Source organism: Hibiscus syriacus, unplaced genomic scaffold (genome assembly GCF_006381635.1).
Source record: "Hibiscus syriacus cultivar Baekdansim isolate YM2019G1 unplaced genomic scaffold, ASM638163v2 tig00110610_pilon, whole genome shotgun sequence".
NCBI classification, from domain to species: Eukaryota; Viridiplantae; Streptophyta; class Magnoliopsida; order Malvales; family Malvaceae; genus Hibiscus; species Hibiscus syriacus.
In genome coordinates, this window is record NW_024062800.1 from 622,042 (window position 1) to 636,722 (window position 14,681).

General features: G+C 37.6%; 1 protein-coding gene across 1 annotated transcript; it reads right to left on the bottom strand.

Annotated features, from left to right (window-relative positions):
• Positions 1-276: 276 nt before the first annotated feature.
• Positions 277-2,710, bottom strand: LOC120135446 (pyruvate decarboxylase 2-like). Its single transcript, XM_039151708.1, has 6 exons — positions 2,169-2,710; positions 1,911-2,074; positions 1,161-1,811; positions 950-1,067; positions 671-859; positions 277-594 (listed from the first exon to the last, which is right to left on the bottom strand). The coding sequence occupies exons 1-6, from the start codon at positions 2,691-2,693 to the stop codon at positions 424-426; spliced, it is 1,818 nt and encodes a 605-aa protein (XP_039007639.1). The 5' UTR covers positions 2,694-2,710; the 3' UTR covers positions 277-423.
• Positions 2,711-14,681: the final 11,971 nt, after the last annotated feature.

The following is a 14,681-nucleotide window of genomic DNA, read 5'->3' on the forward strand; positions in this document are numbered from 1 at the left end:
ATGGTGGCATATATGCACTCAAACTAGAAAAATCACTTTCTTAAGAGAACTTATATGACCCGTGCATGTTTCTCACACACCCTAAAAGCCAATGCCATTTTTGCCTTGGAAAAATTTCCTTTCGCTTAACAACGAACACTTGTACGTGAATTTTAATGAACAAAACGAATCTTCTTTTAGTAAAGACAAGTCATGTGATTTTATGCTTTTTATAGCTTAAGATATAAATGTAACCAAATTATGCCAAATACTCCCTTTGTATCAAATTATTACCAAAAGACAAATAGACAAGCATTCATTACCAGGAAGGATATTGAAAGTGAATGTACACAAATATCAGCAAGCACTCCTCAAATTATGTAAAATGTTAGGAAAATAAAACAGATTTTAATTCATAATCCATACGATAAATTCTCATGAATTTTACTGAGGATTTGGGGCACGGCTATTGGCAGCAGAAACCCTAGAGCCCCACTCCAGCAGTTCTTTGCTGGTATCATCCTTGTGAGCTATAACCTCAATGAAGCATAAGCAGTCCTTCTTGGCTCCTGTTGCCGTCTCGATTGCTTCAATCAGGTCTTCCTCGCAGAATACCTGAAACAACAACAGATTTTTAGTATTATATTGGGGCATGTGAGCGATGTACGAAAAGTTCGGATTTTGATCTCACCTTGGCTGTCCAGCACTTGCCTTCACCATTATGAATAGCATCAACAAAGGCAGTGTAGTTCCAGTTCTTGATCACATTGTATGGTCCATCATGAATCTCAACTTCAATGGTGTAGCCACCATTGTTGATGAGGAAGATGATGGTCTTCTGTCCACATCGCAGCATTGTGGATACATCTTGTGCGGTTACCTGTTGAACATCATCAACATGAGTGAATCAATTTATGGTACATTGGTTGTTTTATATCTTAAACTAGTGGCAGAAAATGACAGTATGTACCTGGAAACTACCATCACCGATGCAAGCGATGATGCGTTTCTCTGGAACAGCTTGTGCATATCCAAGAGTGGCACCAACGGACCAACCGATCGATCCATACTGCATTTGGAATTCATACCTGCAAAAAAAAATAATAATAATAATAATGAATTCAACATCAAATCCAGAATCCAAAATTTGGGTTTTCATTCATATTATGACTGATACTCACCCACAACCAGTAGGCAACTTCAGCTTCTGGCAATTAAACCAAGAATCCCCAGTTTCAGCAATGACTGCAGTTCCACTAGAAAGCATCTTCTGTATATGTTGAAATAGAACATTGACCCTCAAAGGCTCTTTGGGTGCTGATTTCAAAGGATGTCCGTCGGGGACGAAGATCCTATGGTAATTCTCATAGGCAGTATCATTGTGGTTAAGCCTCTTAGCAAGTGCTATAAGGAAATCTTTCATCAAAACACACCCGAACGCCGGTCCGTTACCAATCACTACCCTCTCGGGCTGCACAATGATCGCCTTCTCTTTCTTGAGAAGCAAAGAGTACCCAACAGAGCTGTAATCGTTGTAAATAGGTCCGGCAAACAAGTAAGCATCGGCGGATTCGACGATCTCGGCACAAAATGAAGTACTGACAGCACCCCAATATGTCCCAATAAAATGAGGATGTTGCTCGGGGACAAGCCCTTTAGCCGAAGGCATCACCGCCATGGCGTAACCACTAGCATCGGCCAACTCAGCAAAAGCCTTGCATGCCTTTGCAACACGTAGCTTCGGTCCGCCTACTATGACCGGTTTCACCGCCTTGTTCAAGAACTCCGCAGCCGCTTCCACCGCCGCCTCTAATCCCATCTTATTACTTAATCTACAGCGATTACGAAAAATGAAATTAATCAACGTGAAAACTAATCACTAAACAATCTTGAAATTGAGAAGGGGAGAGGTAAAAAAATTGTAGTTTTACTTTGGAGAAAGTGAAAACGGAACTGGCTCGCGGCTAAAAGTTGGGTGAGGAATTGCAGGCAAATTACAGCTAATGCTGATATAAACAGGCTTGCTTTCTTTCAAAGCAGTTGAAATAGCTGTGTCGATCATTTCGTGAGCATCCTCCAAGTTATTCACCACGGCCTAGTTAAAAAAACCAAAGACTCCATGTTTATGATCAAACTAACACTACAAAAATATTACGAAAACAGGGGAAGGGAAGAAGAAAGAAGAGCACCTGATAGCAAGTAATAGTCTGGAAACATCTAAGCTCTTGACTAAAATCAGGCAAGCCAATAGTATGGTGAAGAATCCGGTTAGTTCCATAGTCATTGGAGTTGGGTCCACCGACGATGCAAATAAGAGGTAGATTCTCACTGTAAGCACCGGCGATGGCGTTCAAGACGCTGAGCCCGCCAACGGTGAACGTCACAACGCAAGCTCCGACACCACGCGATCTAGCGTAACCGTCTGCCGCGTACCCAGCGTTGAGTTCGTTACAGCAGCCGATTAAGTTAAGCCCAGGCTCGGCTATCAAGTGGTCAAGCAAAGTCAAGTTGAAGTCCCCGGGAACGGCGAAAACATCGTTGACTCCGACCTGAACGAGCCGCCTAGCTAAGTGGCGGCCAAGAGTGGCTTCGGCGCCCCGGACGACAGTGGCGGGAACGGAGCTTTGGATTGCCGAAACGGTGCCGTTGGGTGGACTGCAAATGTCGTTGGAACAAGGCTTGCAAATGTCGAGTGATCCGATCTTGGTATCCATTTCCAAAGAAGAAGAAGAAAACGTTTGATGAATTTGGGCTTTCAAAGTAATGGGAAAGTTGTTTGCTTGTTTGTTGGGTGAGCAAATAATGGTGGTGGATATGGAATTTATACGAGGAATTGGGAGAGTGGAAAATAATACTGCGGGCGGTTTTTTTTTCACGAGACCGGCCTGGGAATTGGTTTCGGTCTCTATGGATCGGATTCCATTTTGAACTTTTTATGGGAAGATCTCTATAATCTTCAATGTTAAATATTCACTTGACACTCGAGTTTATTAATAATCAAATTTCAAAAACTCTTTGATTAATAAAATTTCATGGTTATCAAGTAATAAAAATTACCAAAACTAGATTTAAATTTAGAATTAATAAGGGCGGATGATAACTGTAATCTGTAGAGAGATTTTTTAGCTAAGATTTTCTTAAACATTTATATATATTTCAAATTATTATTTAAAAAATACCAATGCGATGTTTTAATTATAACTGAGATATCGAAAGAGAAATTAATAATTGATTTAATATTTTATATTGTATGTTTAATGATAATTGATATATTTTATAATAATTTAATATTTACTTTAAAATTTGCTAACTCTATTCTCATATGTAATGAAATAAGGGGGAGATAGGATAGTAGGGTACCCCCAACGCCAGGTTGAGAGTAACTTCCGTGAAAGACCTCCAGCAGTCAGAATTATGAATTACCTACCATGAATATTTACTTTAAAATGTATTAACTAAAAGGATTATTTGTATATAATGTAGTGATTTAAACGTAGAGCCAAAAGATGAATAATGTTTAGTGTTGAAAAGGTTGGTAAAGAAAAGGGGGCGTCCATCTATGTGTATGGTTTTCGGCCTTTACAATTACCACTTGGTTTATGCTTACTTGCCGCGTGGTTGGTGCTCACTGGCACGCGCACAGCCCCAAAACAAAACAAGGATCAAAACCCATTTTTTCTATTTTCAGATGACGATCCCACTGGTTTTACAAACCATAGGAATCCATTTTCCTCAAAGGTATTCAGTCTCCAGGTCATGACAGAATTAGACGACCATGTGGATTCATGGTCAATTTATTCTATTTAAATAACGTTTTAAACTCTATAAATATATTTAAGGTAAAGCACATACCCTGACTGTAGAGTATCAAGTTCATCGAGGAATAATCAGTGAACTATAGAATATTATTTTGTTAAATCCATCGACTATTAAAAGTTATAAAATGATCATCTGACTATTTATTATGTTTCAAACACATATTTCCCGTTAAAAATTTAGCGTTTGTCTAAGCTGGATATTAACATGATGTCTGAGATGTAATAGTCATTCGAGATTATAAATTAGATTTTATCATATCACAGTTAACAAGTTGATGTTCGATTCAGAATACCGTCAATTTTTTAACGAAAAAATGAATTTAAAATATAATAAATTATCATGTGATCATTTTATAATTTTTAATAATTGATGGATTAAACAAAGCAAACACTAAGAAGACCTAGGGGTGTAAACGAGCCGAGTCGAGCTCGAGTATTGCTGAGCTCGACTCGACTCGAAAACTCTGAAATGGAGCTCGACTCGACTCGAAAACTCGCGAGCTTAAAATTTTCAAGCTCGACTCGAACTCGAAATCCTGAACTGAAGCTCGTGAGTAGCTCGAAAAGGCTCGAAATGAAAAAAAAAATTCTTAAAATTAACTCGATTGAAGTCTCAAACTCAAACTCGAGCATGAACCTTAAATACATGAAATCTTATTGTATTTTAAAAAAAATCAATACATAAATATTAATATTAATATTAATTTATTTTTTAAATAAAATCTTAATATATTATATTTTCGAGCTGCTCACGAGCTTTTCGAGTCGAATATCAAGTAGCTCGTTTCAGCTCGTTAAGAACTCGAGTCGAGCTCGAGTCAAGTCCATTCGATCCGAGTATTTATCGAGCCTTAATCGAATCGATCTCGAATAACTCGTGATATGTCTCGTCTCATTTACACCATTGACCATGCGACACCTACCTTTTTCCTGCAAGTCACACTGTACACCAAATTTTCATGCATGTGGACGGCTGATTTTTCTTGCATATTCATGTATTTTCTCAGATAATGCTTTGGAATTAATCCATGGTGTTGCGAACTTATAAGAGAGTGCATTGCGACATCGAGGGGTAAAAAATAGGGAGATGCATTGTCAGGGCTTGGTTAGGATTAGCATGTGCATACTCTAAAATTTGAATATTCTTCAATTAATTACTTATTTAATTGATAGTGCTCACTTTATATTTTAAATTTTTTTTAATTAAATACTTATTCGGATGATACCCATACTAAAATTTTATTTGTATCCGTCTCATTTAATTTTTTTTATGTTATTAACATATATATTCATCCTGAAAAACATTTATGAATCCGCTATTGCGTATTGTAAGGGTTGCGCCACCCTTTTGGTCGTGCTGACGGTATTATTTACTCTATTCTATGAATTAATTCGATTTAAACATTATTCGAGAAATTATTTCTTTCCCAGACATATCTGAAAAGTTTTGCCCTAAACATTTGAGAAATGATACATCTAACGATTAAAAAGTTGAATAATAAAAATATAGTTTGAAAAGTTTAAATATTAAAATAATAGTTAAGATACAACTTTATTTAGATATTTGACAATTCGGAAAGGGTTTGGAGATGTCCCACATGTTGGGTACTAAATTCTCGTAATCCGTATCATTTTGTAAACGTCTAACGCAATGATCATGAAAGATAATCACGGGAAGGGTTTACTTTCTAAAGCTGTAAAAAAAAAAAAAGGAGAATCACATTTATGGTGAGTCGGAGTCCACAGAAAAAGAGAGCTGGCGGTGGACGCAATACGCGGCCGCTTCCATGCGGCAAAACCTGTTTCAAAGAGAAGCAGGAGCACATGCATTGATTGATTGCAATGCGGAGCCCCCAATACCAACGCCCAACGTGAATCACGAACCATGCCTATTGGCTATTGGTTTTCTTTTACACTTAATTACCCTAAGTGGCGGGTCTACAGCTTCACCATGCCTATTGGTTTTCTTTTACACTTGATTACCCTAAGTGGCGGGTCGTTGAGAGTAAACACATGTTTATATTAAAAATTAATTTTTTTAACTAATTAATTATTTTACCGATGATATATATTGGGAAATTTTTTACGTCCACTTTAAAATTTGAGTTTTCTTCAATTAATTATTTATTTCACGAACTGTGTTCTTCTTAAAATTTTATTTATACTTATTTTATTTGAAAATTTTATGTTATTAAAATATGTTTGCATACCTTGAAAAATATTGTTGAACCCGCCATTGATTACCCTTTTCTTTATAACTTTAGGAGGGTTTCTCCAATACCTTTGTTGTTTTGTAACAAAATATTAAGATTTCCATTGGTGATATATTTACAAGTATGTAGACACCCGTTTTTGACCGGACTTAAAAAATATATTATATTATTATTATTATTATAATTACTTATTATTATTAGTATTATTATTATTTTATATATAATTATTTTATAGGTCTCAGAGGGACCCACGATAAATGGTGAAGTGCTGCAGATTAATGGGTCTCTGAATACTTGGAGAAAAAGGAAGAAGTTGAATTAAAAATCATATATCCAGGGCCCCACGATGGATTCCCATAACACACGTCCCTATAATTTCTCCTTGCACTCTGCTCTCAATTAGATTAAAAAGCTCTCTTTCAAGGATGGGGGGTTCTGGGTACTATGGGGGATGATGAACCAGCTTGATGGCTTGGATGCTCGTGGAAACATTAAAGTTCTGATGGAAACAAACGGACCAGCTAACAATCCGACCCAAATCTCTTGAAAGAAAGAAAAAATTATTGTTTACCCTTCGCTTTCAATTCCTTCACCCATCTCCTGAGAATGCTTCAAGAACACTGTCTCTCTCCCTCTCTCGAATTATTATTACACATTCAATACAGAAATAGAAAGACAGCCGCTCCAGCTATGGCCATTCCCCTTCTACGCTAGCAACCAAATGGTCCACGTGAGCGCACGAACCAGCGGTGGTCTCCTAACTATGCGCCACATCAACAACCACAACACTCCGAGTGGTCCCAAGATCAGTAGCGTGCTCCTTCAATGCCAACCGAGCCTCTCTCGTTCCGTCAGCATTATGTACATGCAAACTAAAGAACAAAGGAGATTTTATATCATTTTTTTTACCTCTGTAAGCAAGGCCAAGAGCTAAGCTTCGGATCCTGCGTTTGATGGACACAAACGAATAAGATAGGGGAGGAAATGATTTTTTAAAAGGGAGAGAACGATAGAATACACACTGGGCCATGTTCACACTAAAGCTATGCATGATTTGTTGATTTTCAAGACCTGGTTTCCATGGGAGCACATCACATTCAAGTTGATATAAAAGTGAAATCCAAGAGGCGGCAACATGAGTGCCTAGGAACCTAAGGTTTTTTTAATATTCTTAATTTTATTTATTTTTTATTTTTTATTTTATATTTACATATTACACCATTTAGTATTTATCTTGACTTTTTTAGGGACAACTTTAACTAATCAAAGGTGAGTAATTTGAATCGAATATTTTAAATTTTGATTTAAATTTTAATTTTTGCAAATAAGACAACCGATAAATTAATTGGTACCGAAAGGGCGGTCCAAGGGTGCTAATCCTTCCTTGACCGTAACCGACTCCCGAACCCGACACATTTCTGGTAAAACGCAGATCAGGTAAGATGGTGTCCGATCCACCTAAATGTTTTTAAAGTGATCGGTGGCGACTCTAATTCACTTATTTCAAGTCGAAGCCCAATTCCGAGCCCACCCGAAAGAAGGTTGCGACAGCTTGACGACTCCACTGGGAACAGGTAAGTGAGTCAGGCCAGAATTAATTTTCGGTTATCTTTTTATGCGAAAATTGTAAATTTTAATTTTAATTTATTTATTCGATTCCATTTATTTACCTTTTGATTATCTTTCAAGTAAATAGATGTACTAACGTTTGTTCAATGATTTCAGATTTTTTAAAATTTCCATCTTTGGCTCTATACCTGAGCTCCGAACCCGTTTTAAGTGGGGGGTGAAAGCGACGCATTCGTGTGAATTTATTCACCGCATATGCCTAGCAAGTAGCCTTTGGGATTCATATACCTTACGTCTTCGTGTGAATTTATTCACCGCACAGACATAAGGGAATGTGTCCTCTCGAGTTTAACTTAGTCCACGGAAGCTTGTAATGGGCTTAGGACTAAGGGTCTGGCAAGCCCAAGGGGGCACCGGCAAGGAGAACTCGAGTACCTTTTTAGAACCTAAACCGGGAGAGTGTAGATAATTAGAGCCCACCCCAAAACCTCATTTCAAACCCTAGGCTACTTTGTTTTCGACTTTATTTTCTGTTCAAAGCATGCGAACTAGACAAATATACGGTTAGGATTTGTTTGAAATTAGCATGTGGGGTAGAGATCATGTCCGGGTATGAATTAAAGCATGTGGGGTAAACATCATGTGGGGTAGGACTTTTATTTTTCATGATTATTTTTTATCTTCACCTCGCTAACTCTTTTCATTTTTATTTTCTTTTATTTTATTTTCATCACTTGCATCATTTCAAAGAGGTGTTGATCCACCAAAAACGTGTTTGTTAAACATGAATAATCTGCATTAATGGACAAAGGGGTTGTAATACAAGAGATGAAAATGCAGAGGGCAATCTACAAGGTGACTATGCATCATATTCAATCCAGAAGACGTGGTGCCCACAATTGAAGAGTATATCGCTCTGCTTCATTATAAAGGACTCAGGATGAACCGGGTCTACATCAAGTACAATGAAAGTCTATCTTTGAAAAATTGACTGGCAAAGGTTGCAAGGGCAAGATGAGAAAAATGTTACTGACCCGGACGCTCCTTTCGAAAACTACGAGAACAAGATGGCGAAACCCTAACTGAGCTGAATGTCATTGCTGACAAATTCAAGAAGCAAGTTTCAGATAGTTTCTATCAATGGATGGCTCTAATGGTATTGTCGTTAGGGAACAAACTCAGCAGAGAGCGGAAGCCGGAGGTGCAGTCCTTTGAGATTTTTTTGGGGCAAACAACTCGTCATTTGCACGGTTCATCCAGATAAGCCAGAGCGGTTCGACAGGTGATTCAACCGGTGACAGACGAAGGTAGAAGACTAGTCAACATATCAGAAGCTGTCAGGATATTTTTGTCTCTTAAAAGATAAAACACTTTTGTCCCCAATAAGGATTATTCCTAATAACAAACACATTTTTTGGATCAATGCCTCGAACATTGCATGCATCATGCATTTCTGCATATTTCGCATTACTTTTCTATTTTTTATTACATTCACATGTCTAATAAAAATGAGAACATTTCGATCTTATGACATATAAGGAGCTTTACCAACTATTGTTGGCACACATGTGGTGTCACCATATTCAGAGAAATCCATGAAGCCCCCATACCCCAAGTGGTATGATGAGAATGCACATTGTGAATATCACGGCGGTGTCCCAGGGCACACTATCGAGAACTACTCCACATTCAAGAGAATCGTACATAAAATACATAACAAGAATTGGATCAACTTCAACAACTTGGGGGCATCCAAGTGAGGAATATCATTTCATCATTTGAGGCATTCTGTTTGACTTTGCTTTTTTCCATTTTTTTCTCAAGTTTTTGTAAGAACATTTTAATCAAATTTATGTTACTTTAATGATGACGAGCAATGAATCACATTTGCAAACTTGCAATTCTTTGAATATCAATTGAGTTAAGAAACTATGTAAATGGCTCAAAGTTACAGATTTTTGACAAAGTAACATGATTTAAAACAAGGACTTTGACCTTACCCAGAATATACCCTCAAACACCGTACCCTGCTCTTGCAATTAACCAATATAACCTTTTCCTTTCATAAGGTGCGGACAACATGGGGCATCATTTTGCATATGAAATTACTATGTTTTTTATTTAAGACGTTCATTGATGATCATTATCTTCACAGATGGAATAGTCGAGTAAGCAAATCTAGTTTAGGCTAGTTGCTTGGAAATTGAACTCTAAAGATGAAATTCCTTGACTTTTAACAACACCTAGGCTATAATAGGTTCCTCTTGACAATCATAAGAAATTAAATCCGTAAAAACTGAGCTATTCCGCTAAGGCAATTGGTTATAGAGGAAACTCGAAAGCCCTGGCTTTATGAATAGATTGCGTTCAAGCCATGACATTGCTCAGACACTTGGCAACTCGGTGTTTGCTCCACTGCTATTGTCAGGCTGAAGACTTTGTGATGAGATGAACCTTTCAGTTAACCTGATAAAAGTGATTATAATATTAAGCTTTCCCTCTAAAGCAATTGGTTAAACGCCCTGGCTTTATGGATTTGGCTAGCCAGATAATGGAAAATTAAATCAAATTTATCTAAACAAGAGATTTTTGGTAATGATGGACTAAGGGAGTTCAGGAACACCTGTTATAGTCAAATACACACGAGCACTCAAGAATTTCATTTTTAGACCGATATTTTTGTACTACCTTTGTTAGAGAAGCTTACAAAACTTGAACAAATGGAAGATTTCATAGGACTAAAATAAAAGGTCTAGTAATTGATCATGCTAGTTGCGTCATTTTGTCCGCACCCAATTAAAATGGCAAACCAAAGAAAAAGCATGTTGCGATATTTTAAAAAATGACATTTTGGGTTACCAAAACCTTAGAAATGAAGTCAACCTAAATCCAACTCATCCATTTGAACATTTGTCCAAGAGCTGTAACTCTGAAAGCATTAAAAGAGCTCTTGATTCCTTTGATATTCTTTGAACTCACGTTTACAATTTGCGAACAATATTTTACAACATTTTTATTATTTTTCGTCTTAAAACAAGAAAAAGGAGAAAAACATTTTCAAACAGAACAATCTCAGATATGAAAGGTCTGTAAAGCCCAAGCTTGAAAAGATGATGGGGCACGATCGATTCCATGGACCAGATTGGCAGGCAAAACACGGGACTCGATCCAAGAGATAAAACATAACTCATTTATGTTGCATGCATCTTAGACATACTTAAGAGCATCACATTTATCATTTTTAGCACACATATTTTTTTACAGCTTTTAGAGTCAAATTTTAACTTCAAAACGAAATATACTCGATTCAAAAGTGCATTCGAAAATTGATGGTGGTAGCTCAACTTCACAACGAAGGGGCGACTGACTGTCAACAAACAACTTTTCAGTTTCATTCATAGTCAATTTCAACTTCACAGCGAAGGATATTAGACTCGAGACAACACAAGTTCAACTTCACAACGAATGGACGGCTGGTTGTCAACAAATAATTTCCCAATTTCATAGCCAATTTCAACTTCACAGCGAAGGATATTGGACTCCAGACAACGCAAGTTCAACTTCACGACGAAGGGACCGCTGGTTGTTAATAATAACTTCCCAATTTCAGAGCCAATTTCAACTTCACAACGAAGGATATTGGACTCCAGACAATGCAAGTTCAACTTCACGACGAAGGGACCGCTGGTTGTCAACAACAACTTCCCAATTTCAGAGCCAATTTCAACTTCACAGCGAAGGATATTGGACTCCAGACAATGCAAGTTCAACTTCACGACGAAGGGACCGCTGGTTGTCAATAAACAATTTCCCAATTTCAGAGCCAATTTCAACTTCACAGCGAAGGATATTGGACTCCAGACAACTCAAGTTCAACTTCACGACGAAGGGACCGCTGGTTGTCAACAACAACTTCCCAAATTCAGAGCCAATTTCAACTTCACAACGAAGGATATTAGACTCCAGACAACGCAAGTTCAACTTCACGACGAAGGGACCGCTGGTTGTCAACAACAACTTCCCAATTTCAACTTCACAACGAAGGATATTGGACTCGAGACAACACAAGTTCAACTTCACAACGAATGGATGGCTGGTTGTCAACAAATAGTTTCCCAATTTCGGAGCCAATTTTAACTTCACAGCGAAGGATATTGGACTCGAGACAACACAACTTTCATTGGATTTCAACTTCACGATGAAGGATATCCAATTCAAGGCTCAACTCCACGACGGAGGGGCCATCCACGGTTTCAACTTCACGATGAAGGGAATCGTACACACAAGCAACATCCATCTCTAGATTGGATTTCAACTTCACGACGAAGGATATCCAAATAAATTTTCCAATTTCGGAGTCAATTTCAACTTCACAGCGAAGGATATTGGCCTTGAAACAATGCAACTTACATTGGATTTCAACTTCACGACGAAAGATATCCAATTCCCAGGCTCAGCTTCACGACTTAGGGGCCATCCACGGTTTCAATTTCACGACGAAGGGAATCGTGCTCACCAGCAATATTCATCTTCAGGAACAAGCAAATTATCGATCACCTTTGAGATTGTTTCTCTCGAAACAAGGGGTCATCTCTCTTGAGACATTTTCCCTTGAAAAAAAATCTTTGAATATGTTTTCCTTGAAACAAATTTCGTCTCCCTTGAGACAGTTTCTTTTGGAACTAAGTTTTGTCTCTCTTGAGACGGTTTCTCTTGAAACAAAAAAAAACCTTTGAAAATGTTTATCTTGAAACACCAAACCTTCGAGTTCGACTACGCTCAGCTCCGAGGCACATCATTTACAGCATAACTTAAGTCGAGAAGGGCTATCTGCCAACCAAAGACCTGACGAGTTCGATTTCATTCAGCTCGGTGACAACGATGAATTGCTTTCTGGAAGAATTTTCAAGCCGAAATCTTTAAACCGAGAAGAAGACAAAGGCTCAATTCCAGGAAGCTCAATCACATTTGAGAACACTGGACAAAAACTGGTTGTCTTTTTCGTCTTTGCCCTATTCTTGCTAACACAAGAATGTGCAAAGAGGGGCAGCTGTAGACACCCGTTTTTGACCGGACTTAAAAAATATATTATATTATTATTATTATAATTACTTATTATTATTAGTACTATTATTAATTTATATATAATTATTTTATAGGTCTCAGAGGGACCCACGATAAATGGTGAAGTGCCGCAGATTAATGGGTCTCTGAATACTTGGAGAAAAAGGAAGAAGTTGAATTAAAAATCATATATCCAGGGCCCCACGATGGATCCCCATAACACACGTCCCTATAATTTCTCCTTGCACTCTGCTCTCAATTAGATTAAAAAGCTCACTCTCAAGGATGGGGGGGGGTTCTGGTACTATGGGGATGATGAACCAGCTTGATGGCTTGGATGCTCGTGGAAACATTAAAGTCCTAATGGAAACAAACGGACCAGCTAACAATCCGACCCAAATCACTTGAAAGAAAGAAAAAATTATTGTTTACCCTTCGCTTTCAATTCCTTCACCCATCTCCTGAGAATGCTTCAAGAACACTGTCTCTCTCCCTCTCTCGAATTATTATTACACATTCAATACAGAAATAGAAAGACAGCCGCTCCAGCTATGGCCATTCACCTTCTACGCTAGCAACCAAATGGTCCACGTGAGCGCACGAACCAGCGGTGGTCCCCTAACTATGTGCCACATCAACAACCACAACACTCCGAGTGGTCCCAAGATCAGTAGCGTGCTCCTTCAATGCCAACCGAGCCTCTCTCGTTCCGTCAGCATCATGTACATGCAAACTAAAGAACAAAGGAGATTTTATATCATTTTTTTTTACCTCTGTAAGCAAGGCCAAGAGCTAAGCTTCGGATCCTGCGTTTGATGGACACAAACGAATAAGATAAGGGAGGAAATGATTTTTTAAAAGGGAGAGAACGATAGAATACACACTGGGCCATGTTCACACTAAAGCTATGCATGAATTGTTGATTTTCAAGACCTGATTTCCATGGGAGCACATCACATTCAAGTTGATATAAAAGTGAAATCCAAGAGGCGGCAACAGGAGTGCCTAGGAACCTAAGGTTTTTTTAATATTCTTAATTTTATTTATTTTTATTTTTTATTTTATATTTACATATTACACCATTTAGTATTTATCTTGACTTTTTTAGGGACAACTTTAACTAATCAAAGGTGAATAATTTGAATCGAATATTTTAAATTTTGATTTAAATTTAAATTTTTGCAAATAAGACAACCGATAAATTAATTGATACCGAAAGGGCGGTCCAAGGGTACTAATCCTTCCTTGACCGTAACTGACTCCCGAACCCGACACATTTCTGGTAAAACGCAGATCAGGTAAGATGGTGTCCGATCCACCTAAATATTTTTAAAGTGATCGGTGGCGACTCTAATTTATTTATTTCAAGTCGAAGCCCAATTCCGAACCCACCCGAAAGAAGGTTGCGACAAAGTATAAAGCGTGGCAGCAGAAACCGTAGGGTGGGTGGATGAAACATGAAGGAAGCAACTAGAAGAAACCTGTAACAAGGTTTTTTAAACAATGGACTGGCCTTTTAAAGCATAAGTTTATTGCTCTATCTTAGTTCTGATGCATATTCACGGGGCAATCGGAGGAAAGTTGGAAAAGTGACCAACCCGGGAAGCTTTGTTTGAGAAACAAGAAAGGTTTTAGGTAAACCGGTAAACTACACTTATGACCATCCAACTATTTCCTATTTTTCACTTTAACCACCTATATTTAAATTTGATCAATCAAACCACCCAACTATTTAAATACTTTAATCAAACCACTAGTCATTAACTTTTAACGGAGGAGGTGGTGTGACATAAAAAGACTTGGTATAATTTCATATTTGATTCTCAAATATTTATACATTCTATTAATTTGATCACAATTTTAATTCAATTTAATAAATGTAATCTCTCAATTAGATAGTTCCAATTATATAATGACACATATCATCACGTGATTGAGAGTTATTTTTAATTAATTTTATTTTTTGTCTATTCAGACTGTGACATGTGTCAACTGATTGGTAGAAAATAAATAAAAGAAGAAGAGCATACTAAAGAGA

Excerpts from the sequence above, each read along its gene's own strand:
- LOC120135446 (XM_039151708.1), bottom strand. The coding sequence starts at position 2,693 with ATGGATACCAAGATCGGATCACTCGACATTTGCAAGCCTTGTTCCAAC. Across the intron at positions 1,068-1,160 it reads AAGTTGCCTACTGGTTGTGG|GTATGAATTCCAAATGCAGT; the intron begins GTGAGTATCAGT and ends TTTTTTTTGCAG. Across the intron at positions 595-670 it reads GCAAGTGCTGGACAGCCAAG|GTATTCTGCGAGGAAGACCT; the intron begins GTGAGATCAAAA and ends TTGTTGTTTCAG.